General features: G+C 36.3%; 1 protein-coding gene across 3 annotated transcripts in view; it reads left to right on the forward strand.

Annotated features, from left to right (window-relative positions):
• The first annotated feature begins 3,697 nt into the window (after window positions 1-3,697).
• The window catches only part of LOC150098282 (uncharacterized), a 709,319-nt gene continuing 688,194 nt past the window's right edge, over window positions 3,698-24,822 (forward strand). For all 3 annotated transcript variants that reach the window (XM_090406261.1, XM_090406264.1, XM_090406263.1), the window contains exon 1: window positions 3,698-3,817. In XM_090406261.1, coding sequence (XP_090262387.1) covers window positions 3,779-3,817 — 39 coding nt within the window. In that variant the 5' untranslated portion in view covers window positions 3,698-3,778. The remainder of the gene's footprint in view (window positions 3,818-24,822) is intronic.

The raw sequence follows: 24,822 nt of genomic DNA on the forward strand, positions 1-24,822 counted from the left end.
TGATTTATGTGATATTAAGAAAATTAGTTAAATATGTGATATGATTTGTGTGAGAAAATGCAGGAACTTAACTAGTCTATTTATGCAGATTTGAATTGTGATCTTTCTTTTTATTATTGAAAATGCAGTGTAAAATTTGTCTTATGTGAATTAAAATTTTGTTGTTTAAATATTAATAGAGTGTTGCCTGATATTTTAGTTCTTTGATGCACTGCTCTAAAAAAACAGCCGAGCTTGTGAGCGGGGAAGATAGATAATCAATACGAGAATTAGATAAAGGGATGGCCACGACTGTATATAAGAGTAAGGAATGATATCTACCGAAAGTAATATTTAATGCCATAAAAGGATTTCCGGAGGCGCAGTCACTAATTCAAATAAATATCTAGAGATCCTTGGTATAATAAAAATAGGAATTCTGGAGGTAAAAATAAGGAACAGGAGAATATAAGTTTAAAGTTAATAGAGTTGTATAAGGGAATGAGACAAGATAAAGATTTGGGAGGCGACGATAAGATATAGAAGAGAGATATAGAAATAAATAAGAGAGATATAGAAATAAATAAGAGAGATATAAATAAATAAAGATATAATATAAAGTAAAATATAGAAAAACCCTAAGATATCACAATGCCGCAGTAATGACAGGAAAATAAAAAGAGCTTTCATTTATACACATTAGTACACAAAACCATTCAGACTTCTACATATTCTGTCAGACTGTGGTATAGAGTAGGTTAAGTGCTGGTGATTGTAGCTATGTAAGAAGTACTGTTGAGCACAGTAGATCAGTGTATGTGAGGAGTGTTGTGTAGGGCAGTGTAGTTTATGTAAGGGGAGTCTTTGTTGAGAGCACATTACAACAGGCAAACTGGGTACTCTCTATTTGGGCAACTCCCTCTCTATTCATACTTCTCTCAAAAAATAGCGTAAAGATTATAACAAAACATTTAAACCCTATTAAAATAAACAAAATTAAAAAAAAAATCCTATGAAATAAGCATTTCGAAAAAAAAATCCACTTTCCCTACCCTCAATGGACAAACCAATCATAAATGATGTAGATAACCACTTTTAGACCTGCCATGCCTTTAAATGAACTTCAGACTATTGTACATCTTTATTATCTTAGTTCCTTGTGTACTGTTTCTTCTGGCACAAGGTGCCACTTACGTCTTCTTTTTTTTTTCCAATCTGATATACCAGATCTGGAATTCTGTTGTTGACCTGCTCTGGCTCAAAATTTGCTTGCTTAATTCATATGCTGAGCGTCCTCAAAATTCTAGAAATCTTTCTGACCACTTTAGCAAACCTGAAGGCCATGGATAACATCTGGAAAAGTAAAGTGATCAGCCTGCAAAGTAAACTAAGAATACTGGAAACATGCATCTTTAGAAGTGTACTGTATGGATCTGAAACGTGGGTAATAAATAAGGAATCAAGAAAAAGAATTTTGGCATTTGAAAGAACTTGTTACAGGAAGATTCTAAGAATAGGATGGGTACAGAAAGTCACAAATGAAGAGATCTATTGGAAGATACAACCAAAGGAGAATCTAATGCAGAAGATTATAAAACAGAAGCTTCAATTATTTGGACACATTTACAGAATGAGTGAGGACTGGAAGATAAAGATATTCATGTTTGGTATTATGGATGGTGTAAAAAGAAGAGGTATACCATACAGAGAATGTATATAGGACATAAAGGACTTGTGTGGAATGGGTGTACAGCAACTGTAGCACTCTGCACTAGACAAAGAAAGGCGAAAGAAGATAGTGAAGGAGGCATCGGACACCAACAGGCAGTGAGTCTATGGTTCATGATGGTGATGATGATGATATGTGAAACTTCACAGCTGATAATTATGATATACTGCATAGCATGGAGAAGGCAACTAGGAGTAATACCATGGTGTATGAAACCACATGGGAGTGATGTCATTATCGGATTGAAAATGGTCAGGGGTGTTTAAAGGAAGCAATATCCGACCATACAGACCAACAGAACAAACAAACCATATTTTGTTTTGTTCTTTTGGTCAACAGGCTAGACCAAGTGGTAGTTAAATGAATGAATAACATCATTAAATAGAACTTAAATATTGGGAAGGAAATATATAAAGGTCATCAACATATTTTCATGAGCAACACAAAACACAGGCAAGAAGGGTGAGTGGCATGGTAAGCAAGACAAAATCATGTGTATGAGAGGAAATTAACTGAGTAGGCTAAAGGAAGGAAGTCTCTCAGAGTTATTTTGCTGTATAGCGAATAAGAGGAAGAACGATCATGGAAGGATAAGTTTAACGAATGCTTATGGTAGAAGGCAACAGAAGCAAAGAAATAGTCATCGAGTGTAAATGTATCATGATAGCAGAGATAGTGTAGTTGAGATATTGCTCTGGCAAGGTCTCGAGGATGTGGAAAGAAGGCAAGATAGTTTTATTACATAAAGACTATTCCAAGACAAAAATTGAAAATTACTGAACAGTTAATATCTCTGGAGATGCAAGTATTGGAGCAGTTGGTTAAAAGTGCAATTCTGTAATGAGCGGAGGAATATTCTATGATATTCTATGTGGAGTCAGCATGATTTTGTGAATGGTAGGTTCTGCCTTAGTAATTTATTCACTTTCTACAATAAAGTGACATTTGAACTTTAAAAAATGATAAAAACGATGTCTACACTATGATAATGCTGGACTTTGCAAAGGCATGGTTTAACAAAATTTTGCATTAAATTTATTATGTATTTACTGAGTAAATTTTCATGTAGTATTTAGTATATGTGGCACAAATGAGAAAGTATAAAATATCATTATATCAAAGAAAGAAAACATAGAAAGTATATGCCCTCCCTCGAAAGCGGGGTCCTCCCTCGATGAGTCTTTGGACTTCCTGGAGGTGTCATGTAATAATAATAATAGTATCATTTCCTTAAGCAGAAATATCATATTCCTGTAAAAGTATTATCACTACACTGGAGCCATACTAAGGGCACAAAAAGTGCGTCCTGTCACCATTACAAGCTATTGCCCAATGCCTCTAACCATTGTGGATGGAAGTACGTGTCACTCTGTAGTTTATAGCTTTGGTCAGTTTAACAATGGCTCGTAAAGTTCTTGAAAATTTAACAATTAGCTCCAGCATGCTGCTGTCCAGTCTCTGTTGTCCGCTGAAATATTTTCTATACTGCCACTTTAAATGAAGCGACGAAAGTGGTAGCATAGCATGCTGCATCTAATCAGTGTAACACTATATTATGATTATGAATAAATAAATAAAAAACCCAGCTAACACCTCGCCTACTCCGTATAGGGAGTAGGCGAGGCCGTTTTTTAGAAAAGTTATACAAATTGCTTGCTGCAATTTGTATAACTGACGATTTCGAATAGAAAACGGACATACATTCAAATTATTGAATTGCGTAAAAAGGGGACACTCAGTTAAATAATAAAAGGCAAAAAGCTGTGTTAGCGAATTGTGTTTGAAGGAAGCTCTTTTTGTGAAGGAATAAAGTGCCAAACTTGGATGTCTTGTAATGTCTCAAAGACATCATCTAGATGATTTCACGCGAAGAAGAATTAATGAAATGCGTGAAAAAGGCTGCAGAATTACTGATATTGCCAGAGAGTTTCGAAATCTCACATGGCGTTGTATCCAGGCTCTGAGCAGCGTTTCAAACCAAGGGAATATGTTCTAACGTTTGATGCGAATATATTTCATTCTGAAATGGAACAATCTGTTTCGAGAGTGCAGTAAATCACATGTTTGAGTATGGCTCCACCAGGCGAGACTGTTGTTTCTTTAGAGACAGTAAGTTAAGAATATTAATTTGAAGTTTTAAGTCTCCATCTATTTTTTTTTCCCCGTTAACAGTCGGGCTCCTTGCAAAACAATTACAAACAGCGATTCGCAGTATTTTTAATTTTACACTGTTCCTTTTCTTGAACAATTTTTTTAACCTACATTGCGAAGTGTCAGATCGTCTAGATATCATTACCGGCGGTTGTGATGTCATTTAACTTTTTTCCTACGTTTTTGCCATTGCTTGCTTTTTATGATTACTTAAAAACAAACAAACAAACACGTAAATAGTTTTTTTCTCTCTATCTTCCAGACGACTTAACTTCGTTATGCTTTGTTATTGTAATGGAATATCACGGCCTAACGAAATAAACTGACGAAAGGAGAGAAGTCGCCGCAAATTACGGGTGCCCCGCAGTCCTAAAGGGGAATCCGAACCCCAGTTATGTTGCACATGTTTTTTTCGGTAGTATCAATGTTAACCAGTCTGCCAATACAGGGAGTCGAAAAAGCCTTTTCACTTGACCCTAATCGTCATAAATAAATGTTAGAGAGGGGTATCTAGCACTGTTCTATTCAAATGTTTTGATGCTCTAGTATATGAAATAGGAATATAACGACTAGAACACTACCAACAGACTAGTCTAGACTGTGCCCTTGTATGTTCAGTGAATATACCCTCACTAAATTCTTCAAAATACACCTGAAAGGATGTGTCCTTTTCATTATAGGATATTAAGGCAATTACTATAAAGTCATGAGCTTTATACAAGTAGCCTAGTCCAGGAGAAACTTCACATGCAAACTTTGTTTGCTTACACTTGAATAAAGATTAAACAAGAATATAATTTCTTGGTATTTTTAATTTATTTTATTTTTGGAAGTAGGTTTGATCATTTAACTATTTATATTACTTGGAAAATATATTTTATCCAGGGCTTTGAATGTTCTGTGGATTTAAATTGTCATCCTGTTTTTTGTTTCATAATAGATCAGAATTAAATTGTTATATTTGTCCATGCTAAATGTAAGCAAAACAAGTTGGTTAGCATACTTGATTTTTGCACACAAAATTACATTTCTGTAATTTCATGTAATTTCTAAGAACGATGTGCCTCTATTCTAAGAATGACTTGCCCTAAGTATCCACTATGATGCAAAGTGCAAAATTCACTAGTACAGTATTTAACAAAAAAATAAATAAATTAAAAAAAAAAAATAATTAATGATAAAACTTTAAAATGATACAGAATTTCAACTGTGCTGTGCACTGGGATGATTGTTTTGACCTATACCTTAGTATGCCCTGGCTAATAAGATCTAGAAAATTGCACACTCTCATCACCCAAGGCAAAAGTTTTCTTAGAAATTCTGTAGCAGGATATATCCTTATTATAATAAATTTTTAAGAGCAGATATAGAAAGTTACGAAAGGCGGCTGTGTGCAAGAGGATGAGGAGTGGTTTCTTTGCGTGGAGGGTGGTTGAACCTTGGAATGCATTGCCTGAGGGAGTGGTTGGAGCAGGGACGGTCAATGAGTTCAAGGAGTGGTATGATAAACTTTTGTGTTTCCTAAAAACGACCTCCCACGATGACTCTTTTGACTCCATAGAGGCCTGGATAATAATAATATGAAACCAGTGCACTCTTATGAAAATAGTACACTTCACTTGTACAATTAGTTGAGAAATCATGTTAATAAATGGCAGGTTTATATTTATTCTTGCAATGAATGAATACAAGGCTTTAATTGGTTCTCTCTTCTAATTACTACACCAAGCAGAAGTAATTTTGTTTCAATAAAAATCTGTGTTCATAGTTTATTCTTTTGAGATATTAGTACTACTTACGGATCATCTCAGTCTTTTTAGCTGTCTTTCTTGAAGTTTGAAAACATCAGTTCTGTACTTTAATGTATCCTAACATATAAGTACTAAGTGCTTTGCACAGAAGCTTGTATGATTTTTTTGTGCTGTGCTTCAAAATCCACACATACACGGGCAGCAACTTTTAGTTGTCACTGTAAAACTTGAATTATAACAATTGTTTTCCTTAAATTTCTGTATTCATCAACTTGAGAGTTAGTCATACATTTGTCATTTTTGTTTTCCTTGCCTAAATGTAATATATTATGCAATACTTGATTACATTTAATTCCATTTTATGTTTATCACTCCCTGTGTCCTTCATCATAGAGATGAGCAAGGGTTGTCATCAGAAAATTGTGATTGAGAATTAAATATTTAATAATACTTCAGTTATATTCCTAGCTACTTAATTTTTCAGTTATATTTAATATACAAGATAATATCATGAAGGTAGCAATGTTCTGTAAGCCATTGAAAAAGGTTAAATAGAAAATGTTAGAGGAATGCATTCAGAAGTACAACCTAGTACATGAAATGGAAAAAGCCATCATCAAATTTTTGATATGTCCCCTCAAGGGGTATAAAGGTTGCATTACTACTAGTTTTCTATTCCTCAAATTTGTATGTTATTTCTCAGTAATCCAGTTTTGAAAACCCATCAAAAATGTGGAAAGTGGCTGGAGTGGATGATATTCAACCAGAAATGCTCCAGTATGGGGGGGATATAAAAGTTTTACAATAGCTGCTGTGCAGAATTTGAAAAGCATGGTTAGAAAGTCAAATTATGGTTGAAGGAGTAGAGCTCTGATAGTACCCAGTCTGTAAATAGGCAAACAGAATGGAATACAATAATAATTTAGGAATTTCTCTGCTGAGTTCCAGGTAAGATTTGTGGGAGCATTGTTGAGATGTGGCTATGGAAAATTTGTGGATGAGAAACTTGGAAAAGAGCAAGTTCAGGCCAAATAGCAGTTACTAGGATTAGATTTTTGCTTTAAGAAAATTAGTTGAGAAATCACGTTAATAACTTCGTTGATTTCTCAGCTATTTTTTTAAATACAAGGCTCTGTATTTAAGTTTTGTACATGTGGAAATCATATGACAAGGTGTGAGGTGAAAAGCTCTTCAAAAGTACAATCAGATTTTCAAGCAATTCATAGCTTATATTTAAGTTGTAAGTCAGCAGTTATATTTCAAGAACATACAGGAATATAGTTTGGTGTAAGAGAGAGGCACATGCTATCTCCACTTTAATACTTGTAGATAATCTTATGTTGGTAATTCATAACTGTCACATTTTAGGGAAAGACAATGTATACTAGAATATTAATTAAAAACTTGAATTATCTCCGGGCTCAAAATGGTGTCCACTTTTAAAATAGCAACTTGGAATGTCAGAACTCTGTATGAAGCTGGCAAATTAAGAAATGCCACAAGAGAAATGAAGAGGCTGGGCATCCGGATTTTGGGAATTTGCGAGACAAGATGGCCAGGATCTGTAAAGTGTCAACAAGATAATATGACAATGTATTACTCTGGGAATGATGAGAATAAACATCGACATGGTGTAGCTGTAATAGTAGATGAAGAAATCAATAAATCAGTAATAAATTGGATTCCATTTTCTGAAAGGATAATGCTGTTACAACTTAAGGGAAACCCCGTTAACATAAATATCATCCAAGCTTATGCACCCACAGCTGACAAAAGTGAAGAAGATGTTGAAGAGTTTTATGAACACCTAAAAGAGATTAAAAACCTAACAAAGAAACATGATATAAACATATTGATGGGTGACTTCAATGCAAAAGTGGGAAGAGGGGGTGATGGAGAAATTGTTGGCGAACATGGCTTAGGCACCAGAAATGACAGAGGAGATCGCCTAGTCCAATTCTGTCAGGAAGAAGATCTAACAATAGCAAATACCTGGTTTAAACTTCCACCCAGAAGACTGTACACTTGGAAATCACCTCAAGATAACCAACATAATATTGTCAGAAATCAAATTGATTATATACTGATAAATAAAAGATTCCACAGTAGTATAAAGAGTGCAAAGACTTATCCTGGAGCAGATATCTCATCAGACCACAATCCCATAGTTGCAGAAATACGTCTTAGATTAAAATCAGCTAAAAAATCACAAAAGAAGAAAAAGAAAATTGATGTAGAAAAACTGAAAGACCTGAACATAAATAAAAACGCCAAGTCACAGCTTAACCTACGATTACAACAGATTAACATAGAAGAAAATAAAAGTGTGGAATCTCTTTGGAATAGCTTAAAGAATGCCATCGTAACAACAAGTATTGAAGAAGTAGGTTATGTGAATAATATAAAACAACAGGAATGGATGACAGATGAGATTCTTTCTCTTATTGATACAAGAAGAATGTATAAAAACAAAGACCTAGCCAGGTATACAGAAACACATAACATCATCAAGAAAAAAATAAAAGAAGCCAAGGAAAATTGGATGAAAAATTTATGTACTGAAATTGAACTGCTTCAGAAACAACATGATAATTTCAATCTGTATAAGAAAATCAACGAAATTTCCGGAAAACTGAGGAAAAAGCAAATAGTGTCTCTAAGAGACGAAAATGGAAAAATAGTTCTAGAAGAAGAGAATAAAGCACAGATTTGGATAAAATATGTAACAGAACTTTTCAATGATACTAGACAGAAGCCTATAAATATAAAAGATAACATTCAAGGACCAGCAATCATGAAATGCGAAATAGAGAATGCTATACAAACAAGTAAAACAGGAAAAGCCAGTGGACCAGATGGTGTGCAAACAGAATTTTTAAAATTAATCGAACCAGATAACATCAAACTTCTTGAAAAACTATTTAATAAAATATATGAAAGTGATGAATTTCCATCAGATTGGCTCAAATCTACATTTATCACTATCCCAAAGAAACCCAAAGCGAATTCCTGTGGTGACTTCAGACTTATTAGTCTAATGAGCCAAACATTAAAAATATTTTTGAAAGTAATTCAGAATCGCATTTATAGAAAAAGTGAAGAAACTCTAAGTGAAACACAATTCGGCTTTCGGAATGGTTTTGGTACTAGAGAGGCCCTTTTCTGTACCCAAATATTGATACAAAAATGCATAGAAAAACAGAAATCTGTCTTTATGTGTTTCATAGATTTTGAAAAAGCATTCGACAAAGTCAGACACACCAACTTAATAGAAATCCTTCAACAAATAAGGCTAGACGAACAAGACATAAGACTAATAACAAATCTGTATTGGAATCAGTCAGCTACCGTTCAATTAGACAACATTACCACCAGTTGTATTAACATCAAAAGAGGAGTGAGACAAGGATGTGTGCTCTCACCACTCCTGTTCAACATATATGCAGAGGTAATCTTTAAAAAAGCATTGGAAGAATGTCCAGAGGGAATCACAATAAATGGAAAAATTGTTAACAACCTACGATAATCAGATGACACCGTGCTAATTGCAGATAACATTATGGATCTCCAAAAACTCGTTGACAGAGTATACATAGAAAGCCAAAGAATGGGAATAAATATAAACATCAACAAGACAAAATACATGATCATCAGCAAACATCCAGTCTCATCAATGAAACTGACACTCAATGGGAAAAATATTGATCAAGTGTCAAGATATAAATATCTTGGTTGCTGGCATAACGAACGGTGGGATCCAGAAATAGATATAAAGACAAGGATTGAAGTTGCACGGCAGTCCTTCATGAAAATGAGAACACTATTCTGCAATAAAGACCTAAACATGGAAGTCAGATGCCGAATGCTGAAATGCTACGTGTGGTCTATTCTGCTCTATGGAGTTGAAACATGGACATTGAAGGCGACAACCATCAAGAAAATCGAAGCCTTTGAGATGTGGCTATACAGAAGAATGCTAAAGATATCATGGACAGAAAAAATTACCAATGAAGATGTCTTAAAATCCATTGGCAAAGCTAAACATCTTTTACAAATAATCAAGAAACGAAAAACATATCTTGGACACATCATGAGAAACAGCAAATACCAACTTCTACAAACTATTTTGGTAGGAAGAATTGATGGCAAAGGAACTAGAGGAAGAAAAAGAATATCATGGTTTGACAACATCAAGACGTGGACAGGAAAGAGCAGTGCACAACTGCTCAGATTAACACAAGATCGCAGTTTGTTCGCCAAGATGGTCGCTGACCTTCGATAGAAGATAGCACAATAATAAGAAGAAGAATTAATACTTTCTATATTTTGGAAATGTTACATTACCATCTTCAGGGAACATAAAAATAATGATAAGTGCATGCAGGCACTAACACCAAACAAATATGGCTGAAGAAAACAACTGAAGTCAGTCCTTGAGTCCTGAAAGTTCCCCCTAGCAGGCTAAATTGGGTTGTCTTGGCTGTTGTGCTGATGTTCTTAGAATGAGCTTCTCATATTTGGGGCAGTTTCATGCATCCAAATTTGTTGAGGTTGGGGCGGTTTTTTAGAGCTGAGGCTGATTCCAGGAATAATCTCTCATGTATATATATATATAATCTCATGTATAATCTCTCATGTAAAATCTCTCATGGTTTTGTTTATGACAGAGCATCATTGCAACCTTCGATTGGAATAGGCCTAAGTTTGATTCTCGTCATGATGGGAGGAATCTTTGTATGGACTTTTTCAATCGAAGGTGAGCAAGCCGATCTTGTACGGAGGTAGCAGGGTTTTTTCTCCCAGAAACTCGTGTTTTTCATCCTGCATAGAGACAAATCGGCCCTTCAGAACACATGCAATTTACAGACAAAAAATACTAGTTGTGGTGGTGGGCGGTAGATGGCGTTGATAGAGATGATTGGTAATAGAGGTTCAGTGTAGTGGTGGAGACCGTTGTATAGTAGGTGTCCTCCCGCGATGAGTCTTTGGACTCCTTGGAGGTGTCACGAATAATAATAATAATATACTTGCTGCTGTGTAGTAAAGTGGCTTTCTTCCAGTGTATTTTCTGGCGGGTGTCCAAAGCATGGTCAGCAAGTCCTGAGTGGTTGAACCAGATATAATCCTTATGTTCAGATATCCTGATATTAGCTTTCCTGCCTGTTTGGCCGTAGTAGAACAGTTTGCAACTACAAGGGACCTGGTATACTCCAGGTAGGTCTAGGGGAAGTGGCTAGTCTTTGGTGGAATGGATAAGAGATTCCAATTTTTTATATGGTTTGTAAGTTGTCAGATCATTTTTTTAGGATTTTTGTTAGCTTTTCAGAAGTATCCTGGATATAAGGAATGGTGATAGATTTAATTCTCGTAGACAGGCTTATACGTTGGTTTAATACACCGTAGCAATTACAAATTCGAAAGAGTATTCATGGAATCGGCCTCAGCCCTAAGAAACTCTCCAAACCGCAACAAACTTGGTTGTATGAGACTGCCCCAAATTTGGGAGGCTTACATCAGCAGACCTTCAGCCCAACGGCCAAGAACACCTACTTAGCCCACTAGGGGGCACCATCAGGACTTTTAGGCGAACAATAGCTTCATCACTTCATTCTCAGTTACTGTGTTGTAGTGCCTACATGCACGTGCCTTTTTTGTAAGTTCCTTTTGAAGATGGCAACATGGCGTTGTCGAAATATTTGAAATATTTATTAAAGTGTAATTTAATTTATATTCTTATCTACGTTGTCAATTCCTTAAGTGATTTAGTAAGATGATAGATTTAATCTGTTATGGAGGGAGGGGTTAATTGGTTTTAATATTTTTTGGGGGTTGTAGCCATTGGCTACAAAGGTGTTAAGAATATGGTTAAGTTCAGTAGTTAGTTATCTGAACTGATTTTGTCCTGTTGTATAGGACTTGAATAAATTGAGTGATTGGGCACGGAAATGGGGATGTGAGTTCAATGTTGCAAAATGTAAGGTTTTAAAATTTGGAAAACAAAGATGGGATGCAGAATTTATGCTTGGTGAGAATATATTGTTGGAGGTAGAGGAAATAAGAGATCTGGGGGTGATAGTTGATAAGGATCTAAAATTTAGGGGACACATCACCAAAATTGTGAAGACAACACAAAGGCTTCTGGGAATGATGCGGAGGACACTGACATGTAGAAGTAAGGAGATTCTTGTTCTGTTGTATAAGGCTTTGATTAGGCTACACATGGACTATTGTGCCCAGATTTGGTCACCGGGTTTTCAGTAGGATGAAGAGATGTTGGAAAGGGTCCAAAGGTGACTGACTAAGGTAGTTTCTGACCTCTGGAATGTTGAGTATGAGGAAAGATTGAGAAAATGTAATTTGCAGAGTCTGGTGGACAGGAGGAAGAGGGGAGATATGATAGAGACCTACAAGTTGTTAAGGGGTTGTTGTAAGATCAATGGTGGAGAATTTCTACAGAGAATAGTGGGAGATCAGGAGAGAAGCCCTGGAAACTGCATAAAGAGGGTGTGAGTAGAGGAGTGAGAGGCAGGTTTTTTCGTGCAGAGTTGTGAATGATTGGAATGCCTTGCCTGAGAGTGTGGTGTCTGCAAGGAGTTTGAGCGTGTTTAAGACGTGTGATGAGATGTGTGTATGATAAAAGGACCTCCCAGATGAGTCTTTGACTCCATGAGGTCTTGGGGTAATAATAATAATAGGGTTTTTATAATCCCATATTGTTGGGGCAGGGGTGATTGCTGGTGAATGTATTTCACCTGGATGTACTTCACACATAGGTGAAGGTGCCACACATAGGTGAAGTGTGGCACACAAAGATCCATATGTTGATAGTCCATATATTCAGGGGAGGGGGGTCTAGAGTTAAAACTACTGCTCAACACAGTAATGAACCTGTCATCCCTTAATCTGAAGCAGTCAGCACATTCATGCTAGGCCACGACTTCACTGTAGCACAAAAAAAAAAAAATCCCTTCTGAAGAAATAATGTTACAGGGAGAACGTGGTATCCCCAACATTCCCAACCATATTGCCAACAATATCAGACCGGATGTAGCCGATGTTCTTACCCAGTCTGAACCACCAAAAAGCAACCTATCTAAAGAAGAAAACTACTGCTTAACACAGTAATGAACCTGTCATCCCTTAATCTGAAGCAGTCAGCACATTCATGCTAGGCCACGACTTTGCTGTAGCACAAAAAAAAAAATCCCTTCTGAAGAAATAATGTTACAGGGAGAACGTGGTATTGCCAACAATATTAGACTGGATGTAGCCGATGTTCTTACCCAGTCTGAACCACCAAAAAGCAACCTATCTAAAGAAGATTTCAAAGCTCTGCAGGAAATAGAAAACGACAGTAAAATAATAATTACTAAAGTGGATAAGGGAAATGCCACTGTAGTTCTAAACGAAACTGACTACACAGGGCTTACCTCTTTACTGTTAGATCGGTTTATCTCCCTCCCTATAGAATATGATCCTGCAAGCTCCCAAATCAGAACACTCCATAGGCTCCTTAACCCTGCAAGGTCACGATAGAAAAAATTGCAGTGTAGGTCGCGTATATCTGAGAGATACATTCATTACTAGTATTCGCTAACATGCGATAAAACTTTAAAAAAAACACTGCAAAACATGATGGTTTATTTATTTTCAGCTACAATCTAGAAATTATTTAACAAAGAAAAAAAAAACAACTAAACCAGTACTATACTGACATCGGAGGTATCTCTCAGATACAATTTACTATGAAATATCACACACCTTTACATAATGTGTTAAACCAAAACTGACCACATAAACAATGTGGAATATCACTCATAATATATGCATGTGCAGCTAGTCAAGCTATACACTGACCTCCAAGCTATACACTGGATATGTGTAAGAATATTTATATTAAACAATTTGTTTGTATCTGTCAGGTCAGCTGCAACCTCCATTAAGAAGTAACCTTCTAAACCTCTGGATTAAGAAGGTTATTTCTTGACCTGCGGAAGTTACTAACAAACTATAGTTCGCCGACCGTTTGTAGGTCCCTGCTTCGCATCTTTCCAAGAATAGTCGATTCATGCTGAAGGAGAGAAAGAAATGAAGGACGTCCGAATTGGTCGCCAACACGCGAAATCACGTGCTTTATAGGTAAAATTTTCCAACTGTTATACAAGCAACATAGTTAACTGCAATAATCATAAAAGAGAAGTTAATTTTCTGACCGGTAATAATAAACAACTCATCCCACAATATGGAATGGTTTCCCTATTATCGGAATGGATTCTCCTTTTTCTGAGATGCGCAGAAGTGTCGAAGGATCTCTAATCGGTGAGCGATTAGAGATCCTTCGACTTAAACTTCGACTTAAACGACTTAAACTATAATACCTTTTAACTCTAGATGTCATCCCCCCCCCTGAATATACGGACTACCAAAAATCCATAAAAAGAATCTTCCATTACGTCCCATTGTGGATGGCATTGATTTCCCCACATGCAAATTAGCCAGACATTTAGCCAAAGTGCTCACACAATATACTGGCAACGTGCCTTCACAAATAAAAAATTCAGTCCACTTTAAAGCAAGTATAGAAAACCTCTCACTCCAGCACAATGACATAATGGTCAGTTTTGATGTCTCCTTATTCACCAATGTCCCACTCAAAGATTCTACAAACAGATAGAGAGGGCAGCCATGGGTTCTCCACCCCTGGCCAACTTCTTTATGGAGGCCTTTGAAGAAAAAGCCTTAAACTCAGCTCCACTTAAACCTACTGTTTGGCTATATGTAGATGATATGTTCACTAAATAGCCTCATCGGTAGTGCACTCAGGGTTTGATCTTGTGGGGTAGGCCCCCCCGAGTTGAGTAGACGATTTGAGAATACACACTACGCATCGCATGCGATCTATGACTGAGCATCTGCAATGATCGCTAATTCATAAGTAGTATAGAAATCGAAGACATGACACAACATAAATAAAAAAAATGAATTTTATTAATTAGGAAAAAATTTTTGGAAAATTTTCTAGTGTTTTTTTCTTTTTTCTTTGGGGAGGACCCCCTCTGACTGCACCACTGAGTCGCATGGCTTGGATACACTCCACAACTTCTTAACGCACTTAAACAATCAACAAGCAGGATCCAATTTACCTTGGAAAAGGAAAACAATAACAATCTTCCTTTCCTAGACACTCTGATTACATGCCAGCCTGATGAATTCCTGGCTTTCTCTGTTTTTAGAGAACCTACACACATTCAGGTAGATACATTTACTACCAATCCCCCCCCCCCCCCCCAACAATATGGGATTATAAAAACCTATATAACATGACAAAATTAATCAGTTCAGATAACTACTGAACTTAACCATATTCTTAACACCTTTTGTAGCCATTTGCTACAATTCCCCAAAAATATTAAAAACAATTAACCACACACACACACACACCTCCTCCTCCATAACAGAGATTACTCTAAATCTATCACCTTTCCTTATATCCAGGGTACTTTACTTCTGAAAAGCTAAAAAAAAATCTTAAAAAAATATGACCTGACAGCTTGTTACAAACCTTATAAAAAATTGGCATCTTTTATTCGCTCCACCAAAGACCAGCCACTTCCCATAGATCTACCTGGAGTTTGCAACTGCTAGGTCCCTTGTAGTTGCAAACTGTCCTACTACGGTCAAACAGGCAGGACAGCTAATATCAGGATATCTGAACATAAGGACTATATCCGGTTTCACCAATACAGCCATCAGGACTTGCTGACCATGCTTTGGACACCCCTCAGAAAAATACACTGGAAGAAAGCCACTTTGCTACACCACAGCAAGTATAAATATAAGAGAGATTATTCCTGGAATCAGCCTCAACTCTAAACTCCCAAACCTCAATAAATTTGGATGCATGAGACTGCCCCAAATGTGGGATTCTAAGCTTGCATTCTAAGAAGATCAGCCTAAGCAAAGACAACTCAATTTAGCCAACTAGATGGCACCTTTAGGACTCTAGCACCGACTTCAGTTGTTTTCTTCAGACATATTTGTTTAGTGTTAGTTCCTTCATGCATATTATCATTATTTTTATGTTGCCTGAAGATGGTAATGTAACGTTACTGAAATATAGATAGTATTAATTAATGTTTTTAATTAATATTCTAGTGTACTTTGTCTTTCCCTAAAATCTGACAGTTATGATTTATTTAATAATAACTGACTGCTCTAAATGAATTGAGCATTAAAATTAGCAATAATCGCACTAAAAGATATGCATTTAGTAGGAATATTGAAAGTATCAGCTGATTTTCGAAATCCAAAGTATAAGTAAAATATTGCTGGGATATGATTATGCAGAAATGAGGAGGAGGAAAGTAGCAGTAATGAATGACAAGACCACAAGAATGTGTCAAAAAAGATTCTTAAAAATGTGGATGTTTGTAATTCATTTGAGACTGGAAGAGAGCTTATGCAAGCGTTAGACTGCATTTGAAACATGGAAGGGTCATGTTTCAAATGCAGTCTACATGTTTTAAAGCATCTGGGAAGATTGTTGTTTTTTTTTTGCATAAGTGAGAGGGAAAAGAAAATTCAGTTGCAAGGGTGGATTGCAGCTGGGATGGCCTCTTCTGGGAGATACATCACTTGTCAAATGGGAGAATGTATGGTACATTGCAGGGCCAAATGGAATAATAATATTTATAGAAATGGCAAAAATCCATTAATGTTTATATAAATACTTAAAGTATCAGGAATAATGGAAGTAAATTAATGGCATCGATTGCATCAGAGTTTATAGGAATCAATGAAATATGGTTGTCAGTTGGATGACAATTCTCTGCAAGCAAACTGACAGGAATGCATGGTGGTTAGTGAAGAAATATTTACCATCAGTAATGGAAAATTGCATTTCTCAGGTGAGAAAAAAATATAATACTGTTTGATGTAAAGTGACTGATGAAAGCAAACAATAACTGCTGATAAACAAGAAAACTGTTATGGAAAAAGTATAAAGAGAAATGGAAAACAGTTGCATGAGGAATATAAGACTTAAGCTATTCATGTTGTAGGTTTAATGGAATAATATTCCATTAAACCTACAACACAGAGACATCTTCAAGGATTACAAATAACTTTTGTAACAACACACACAAACACAGTACAATGATAAGTAAAACAAGTGAGTGAAACTAAAGTCCTATCTAGGTGGTGCACCCTCTATGGGCATTTGCAGGTGGCCTAGGATGTAAAGAGGAACCTCTGATAATTAATGTTTCCCAAATTTTGGGAAGTTTTATGCAATCGTATTTGTTTAAATTAGGTTGATTCCTGAGTGCAGATGCAGATTCAAAAAACAGTCTTTCTTTTTTGAATTTACTATGGTGGAGCATGATGATATTTTTCCAGGAGATCCTTTGGGTTTTATCCAAAACATGGTCTGCAAGGCCAGATTGACCATAATCGTGATTGCAGATGTATGACTTGTGTTCTAACCGGATAGTTGCTGATCTGCCAGTCTGTCCAAAGTACGTCGTAGTACGTTTATGGTGGGGGCTTAAACGCTATATGGAGGTTGTACACATACACAACACCTTCCTTTCCATTGGCTACAGTGATTACAGAATTAAAAAAATAATCAATTCCTTCCCCATTCCCCAACTATCTCTTCAGAAGACTACCCTTATCTGTTCCACCAAAGATCAGCTCCCTTTTCTCTCTCTCAGTGCCTGGAGTATACAGAGTACCTTGTTCCTGTAAGCTAGCTTACTTTGGGCAGACAGGTGGATCAGCAACCATCTGGTTAGAAGAACACAAGTCATACATCTGCAATCACGATTATGGTCAATCTGGCCTTGCAGACCATGTTTTGAATACAACCCACAGGATCTCCTGGAAAACAACCATCATGCTCTACCATGGTAAATTCAAAAAAGAAAGACTGTTTTCTGAATATGCATCTACACTCAGCAATCAACCTAATTTAAACAAATACAGTTGCATAAAACTTCCCAAAATTGCAAAATTTGGGAAAAATTAATTATCAGAGATCCCTCTTTACATCCTAGGCCACCTGCAAACACCCATAGAGGGCGCACCACCTAGATAGGACTTCAGTTTCACTCACTTGTTTTACTTATCATTGTATTGTATTTGTGTGTGTTGTTACAAAATGTTATTTGTAATCCCCGAAGATGTCTCTGTGACTGAGATGAAATATTGGAAGCATTAAAATTAGTTTTAATATTTTCTCAGTGCTGATAATATTCCATTAAACCTCCAACATGAATTCTTCACAGCACTTAAGCCTCAAGACATGAAGACAGAAGAAATATAAAATCAGGTCTATAGTTTGATGACTGCATTCTAACACTTATGCAATAGCTACCTTACCCTCCTTCTACTCACTGGACATTTTCCCAGGAAGGTGACTAGTAGAAAGGAAGACAAAAATGGGATACAAGATGGGATTACCATTACAGTCCAAGGAAAATCCTAAGGAATTTTTCTGTTATTTGTCCAGTAGGATTATGAACAAATGACCTTGTTAGATGGAAAAAATGGATCAAGTGGTTAATATAGATGTAAGTGGAGCTCTTTAATGATCACTTATTAGTGCATTTCATCTTGGAAAAGCATGTTTTATTCTTAGAAGGATCAGAAGGGTCAAAGATTAAGAAGTGCATGAGAAGTATTTCACATACAAGTACTCTGGAAGACAATGAAGAAGTGGAACTGGATAGACTTTCACAAACTGTTTTAAGACAATGTTAAGGAATTGACAGCTTCTGGATATTCATTGAAAGTTTAGCTACTGGGAAAGTGTCCAGTGAGTGGAAGGAGGGTAAGGTAGCTATTGCATAAGTGTTAGAATACAGTCATCAAACTATAGACCTGATTTTATATTTCTTCTGTAATTGCTAAGATATTGGAGAAATTAGATCTTGAAATTTGGGATCCATTGATTTAGTTTGGTTTATAGTTTATTTGGCACGAAAACAACAAAGGTCACTGCGAGATAGTAAAGGTTACAGCTATACATAAACAGTTAAAGAAAATTGTAAACAATATGCATGTACAAAAAAGAAGTTCCACAAAATTACTTCAGAGGTCACAGCAACACACAAGTTACAGCAGTACATAAATAGTGAACACTACAAGTTAATAATGCCTGCCTGGTTGCCTGAGAGCATATGTGCTCTCCAGCCAAAAGGCTGCGGGTTCGAATCCTGCCGTGGGCATGGATTGCCTGTGAAAATATTAGTTGTAGTGGGCAATAGATGGCATTAGTGTAGATGATGATGTTAGTTATGGTTCGTTGTAGTGGGTGGATTGAGTGGTGGAGACAGAGTTGTAGAGTAGGTGCTCTCCCTCGATGAGTCTTTGGACTCCCTGGAGGTATCACGTAATAATAATAAACAAAATGCATGTACAAAACCAAGCCAAGGAATGCAGTATCTATAAATAGATGAAATTACAACAAATGTTATTACAGCAGTACATAAATAGTCGAAAAGGAATTATTATACAATACGCATGCATAAAAATTAAGTTAATAAACAAAATTACAACGTGGTTACACAAACATACAAGGTCAAAGGCTATGGCAATACATAATTAGTCAAAAAATAAAGTTAAGCAATGTAGTATCTGCACATAAACAAAATTACAGTGAAATGTGTTTTTACAAATTCTTTGTAAAAAGTTAAAAATATCATGCAATCTGCCTGAGTGTACATGGCTTGGCTAGATAGGCAAAAATTTCATTCCTCTCTTGTGTTAAGTGCTAGCACTCCACCAGAATATGACAAATAGTGAGACATGTATTGCATTTTTCACACATGTGAGGGTCATTACCCCTCAATAAATAAGAATGTAAGATGACTGTGACCTATGCAGAACCTAACAAGAACAACTTCTTTTCTTCTCATTATACATTGACTGGAATGCCAGTGCTTAATTTCATATAATTTGTTTGTCAATGCTTCCTGCTGTGATGACTACCATTGAGCAATTAGCTTTGATCTTATAAACTGTCTGTATTAAGGGAAATGAGGTTGCAGATGCAAAATCAGCTCATACTTTCTCCATGTACTGTTTGACAGCACCACATACAGACAAAAACAGTACATGGAGAAAGTATGAGCTGATTTTGCATCTGCAGCCTCGTTTCCCTTAATTCCAATGTGGCTGAGAATCCAGCACAACTGAACATCGAAATTAAGGATTTTCATTTTGTACAACCTCATACAGCACTAGATGTGGATTATACATATGAGAGGAGATAGCCTGTAAACAGCTCAATGAGTCTGTATAAATTATACACTTTTGGTAATGATTTTCTTTTATATGTACAAGTGTAAGCTGAATGGCATGCAACTCTGCTGTATAATTGCTGCAATCAGGTGGGATCTGGTTGGAGATAATGTCAGGAAATACAGCAGCACAGCCAACATAGGTTTTAGTTCTTGAACTATCAGTATAGAGATGGGCAAGGAATCGCATTAGTCTGCTCTGTGTGCATTAAACAATTGCAGGTAGACAGATAATGGAGTATGAGACTAATATAGCTGACATAGTGGGAGGTTGCAGAATGGAGTGCAAACCTTCCATGGAGGGATGCTGTTATGTTTGGTGTTGTCAACATTCATACCATACTTGCAGTCTCTTTAACATGCATACCAAAAGGACATAGCAATTGAATTGTGTGTGATATTGAGCCTCCCAGTGCAGAGAAAAGAGACTAGTTCTTGTAGGATGATCTCGGAGAGACTTTATCTTTAAGGCATATTAAGAGAATTGTTTCCGTCGAAGTGATATTGCTGATTCATTTGCTTCAACATAAAGACTTTGAGTGGCTGATGTGTGAAACGCACCAGTAACTATCCGTATATTCTTGATATAATGCCCAATTGGTGTCAATGGGGCATTATATCAAGCAATACTTAGTCCTTATTTGAGTTTTAAGTTAGCAGTTAGAATTGAAGGAAGTACAGGAAGGTGGTTTAATGTTAAATTTGTGTCAGATAAGATTGTACTTTATCCACTATGTTATTCATTATCTATGTGGATCACATTATGAAGGAAAATGGTATTAAACCTGATATCAAAATTGGAGATGTTAATCTCAGCTGTAAGGACTTTTGTAACGAAGGCTTGCAAGTTCTCTTCAAACTGTGTACTGGCGGCGAGGGGGCACGACTGACGTCATTTGTTTTCGCGGAGGGAGCGTCGGTGAGAAGGAGAGAAGAAAAACATTTTTGGTTTTGGTTTTGAGTAAGAAGAGTGCAGTGTGTGCATGCTCTGTATGTATGACGACGTTTAGTTGTGAATGCATGTCTTTTTTTTTTTTTTTTATCCGTTTGTAACGAGCTGCTACGTGTTTCATGTCAATAAAGGTTTAGCAGCTAATCTCAGCGAGCATTCATTCTGCATAATGATCAGCACTTTCACCAGCTTTACCACTCTCCACGAGTCCGAGTTTTACTTCAGCTCTTTGCTTTATGCGGACGATGTTATACTTCTAAATAAATCTACTAGAAGTCTGCAAGATTCCCTGACTAAAGTGAATAACTGTTGTAATAGATATGGTATGAAGGTCAGCATTAAAAAGACAAAGACAATGAAAATAAGCAGAAACATTGAAAATATCAGCTATACTGTGAATTGAGAACCTATAGAACAAGTGAAACATTTCAGTTACTTAGGCACGATTTTTAGTGAAGATGGTAAATTAAATATGGAAATAGACAATAGAATCAACAAAACTGGTATGTTAGGAAGTCAACTGAATAAATTCATATTAAATAAGAGAGAAATTAGTCGATCACTAAATTAGCTGTATACAAGACAGTGTTCAAACCAGTTTTAACTTATGAATCTGAGAGCTGGGTAAGAAGTAAAACATTTGACCAAAGACTAGACCGCAGATATGAGAGTCTTGAGAAAGATTAGGAGCATGAACAGATGGTATCAGTGGCAATATCATACTAAAAACGAGGATATTTGGAAAGAACTTGACATTGTCAGCATTCAGGAATGCGTTAGCAGAGCTAATCTCTGGTAGTATGGTCACTTAAGCAGAATGGGAGATGAAAGATTAGCAAAATAAGTGTTCTTTGCCAGGTTGGCAGGAAAAAGACTCAGAGGAAGACCAAGATATAGGTGGATTGATACAGTAAAAAGTGCCTTAGAAAATAGAAATATAAAATTTGACAATATTGGAGTCTTGGCAGGTAACAGACTGATTTGGAAGAAAATTGTAAATAGGACGTTAGTAATGATGTAGTAATTTTTCATGTAGTACTGTCCAGCAAGAACAACTTCTCTTCTCTGTGTTGACTACAGTGCCAATGCTTAATTTCAGGCTTAATATCATGTAATTTGTTTGTCAATTATTCCTGTCATGGTGACTGTCATTGGACAATTGGCTTTGATCTTATAAAGTGTCTGTTAGGCTGTATATGGTACTGTTAAACAGTACATCGAAAAAGTATCAGCTGATCAGTCAGCTGTATCTGCAGTCTAATTTCTCTTAATTTCAATGTGGTTGGGAATCGAGCACAACCGAACATCAAAATTAAGGATTTTCATTGTGTAAAGCAGGTGTAACACCTTGCAGCACTGAATGTGGATTATAAATAGTAGTGGAGTAGCCTGTAAAGAGCTTAATGAGTGTATAAATTACACACTATTGATAGCAATTTTCTTTTATATGTAAAAGTGCAAGCTGAATTCATGCAACTCTGTTGTATAATTATTACTATCAGGTAGGATCTGGTTGGGGATAGTAATATCAGGCAACACAGCAGTGTAGATAGATGGGCAAGAAATCAGAGTAGGTTGCTCTGTGTGCATTAAACAGTTGCAGGTAGACAGATGGGGTATGAGACTTGTGTAGTTGACAAAGTGAGAAATTGCAGAATGAATTGCAAACCTATCACAGATATGCTGTTATGTTTGGTGTAGGCAGTATTGTCAACATTCATGCCAACAGTTTGCAGAGTCTCTTTAACACACATACCAAAAAGACATATGAAAGTCTGATGTGTGTGATATTGAGTTTCTGAATGCAGAGAAAAAGAGACTATCTTAGGACATATTTTAGACAGCTGTTTTCAACTGAGTGATAGAGCCTATTTATTTGCTTCAACATAACGACTTGAGTGGGTGATGTTTGGAAGACACCAGAAACATTAAGTTCCATGTATCCTGATGTTGGATTGGATCCAACCATTGCAGGTTATTCTGCCTTGAAGAACTATAGACTTGAGATCCATAATCCAGCTTTGAATGTATAAGTGGATGATAAAGACAACAATGAATATCAATCTGCATCCCATTCAGTAGATGATAGAGTGCAAAGAAGATTCAATGCCCTCTTGCACTTTTCTCTTAGTTGACGAACGTGTGCAAGGAATGTAAGTTTTCTGTCAAAGATGAGTCCCAAGAACTTAGATTCTGTTGCTACTAAACTAATATTCCCATTCTTAATCCAGGATGTAGGTGAAGGGCACATTTTTGATAGAAGTGTCTACCAATACTTTTTTTCTGCTGAAAACCTGAACTCATTATAGAACTTCAATTGCTTGCTGAAGTTGTAATTCAGTTACCCTCATTTTGCAAGAGTGACAGTAAATTGCAAAGTTGTCGGCATCTTGAGCATTATTTACAGTGGGAGAAAGCTGTTTAGTGATTGAGTTAACTTTGATAGTAAAAAAAAGTGTCACACTTAAGACATAGCCTTGGGGAACACCCTGTTCTTGATGGTATATCTGAGATAGCATACTTCCCACTCCAACTTGGAAAATTCTCCTGGAGAGAAAGAATTTAAATAAATATAGTAGGTATCATCTGAGACCTAGGTTATAGATGTGTTTTAATAAACCATATCTCCAGGATGTGTCATAAGCTTTTTCCATGTCAAAGAGAACTGAAACAAGATGTTCTTGCTTCAGGAATGCACCTTTTATACAAGTATCTAAATGAACCAAATGGTCTACAGTTGAATGATATCTATAATAGCTGCATCGTGTATTGGAAGATAACATTGTTGCTTTCTAAATACCAGAGAAGTCTGGCATTAACCGTTTTCTTTAATATCTTACAAAGACAGCTGGTCAGAGCACAGTAGGTTGATAATTATTTGCTTATGTTGGATCCTTTCCTGGATTTTAGATTGCACTGACAACTGACTTATGCCAATAATCTGGAAACTCTTCCTCTGCAAGCATTCTGTTATATATTAAGAAGAGATGATCTATAGAAGATGATGGTAGATGTTTTATCATTTCATAATAGATATCGTCAGGCCCTACTACACTAGGGTGAGACAGTAAATGAACTCTTTTTAGTTCCTCATTAACAAATGGCTGATTGTATGGTTACCCATTAGTAGCAAAATTCAGCCTTTGTTTCTCTTGTGGCTCTTTTGATATTAAAAATTCAGAATGATATGAAGCTATCTGAGATTCTGGAAAAATTTTATCCAAAAGTTTCTGCAATAACTCTGGAATCAGTAAAAACACATCCATTATGGTGTAAGGTAGACAAACAATGTTTTCTATATCCACCTGTCATTTTCTGAATTTTATCTCATATAATTTTTGCGCTGGTCGTTTGATTAATTAAGCTTATCTGTGTGTCAGGTGCTGTGGTTAAATTGTTGAAGCTGGTGAGAACTAGGATCCAGAATTGGATCGACAGCAATGGTATTATCTTTGATGGACAGCATGGATTTGCTGAAGGGAGGTCATGTTTTAGTAATCTACTTGCTTATTACAATAAGGTGACAGCTTCCTTGGACAAAGGAGAGGGATACATAGTAATATACTTAGTTTTGCAAAGGCTTTTGATCGATTATCATGACATGACAAGCTGATAATCAAACTAGAGTGGATGGGGTTGGATATTAGATTAGTGCATTGGATTGGAGACTGGCTATCTGATAGGAATCAGCAAGTTGTGTATGGAGGAGCAATATCCCAGAAGAGGAAAGTCACTAGTGGCGTATTTCAGGGCCGTTACTGTTTAACTTGAATGCTGATGATATTGGCAAAGATTTGGATGGAGATATTCAGTTGTTTGCAGATGATGCAAAGTTGGGACGAACCATGAAGAGTAGAGAAGATGTTGTGGCCTTATGAGAAGACTTGAATAAATTGAGTGAATGGACATGGGAATGGGAATTCGAGCTCAATGTTACAAAATGTAAGGTTTTAAAAT

The sequence above is a fragment of the Typopeltis vanoorti genome, chromosome 16, assembly GCF_054136105.1.
Source record: "Typopeltis vanoorti isolate ZY-2024b chromosome 16, IOZ_Tvanoo_1.0, whole genome shotgun sequence".
Classification (NCBI taxonomy): domain Eukaryota; kingdom Metazoa; phylum Arthropoda; class Arachnida; order Uropygi; family Thelyphonidae; genus Typopeltis; species Typopeltis vanoorti.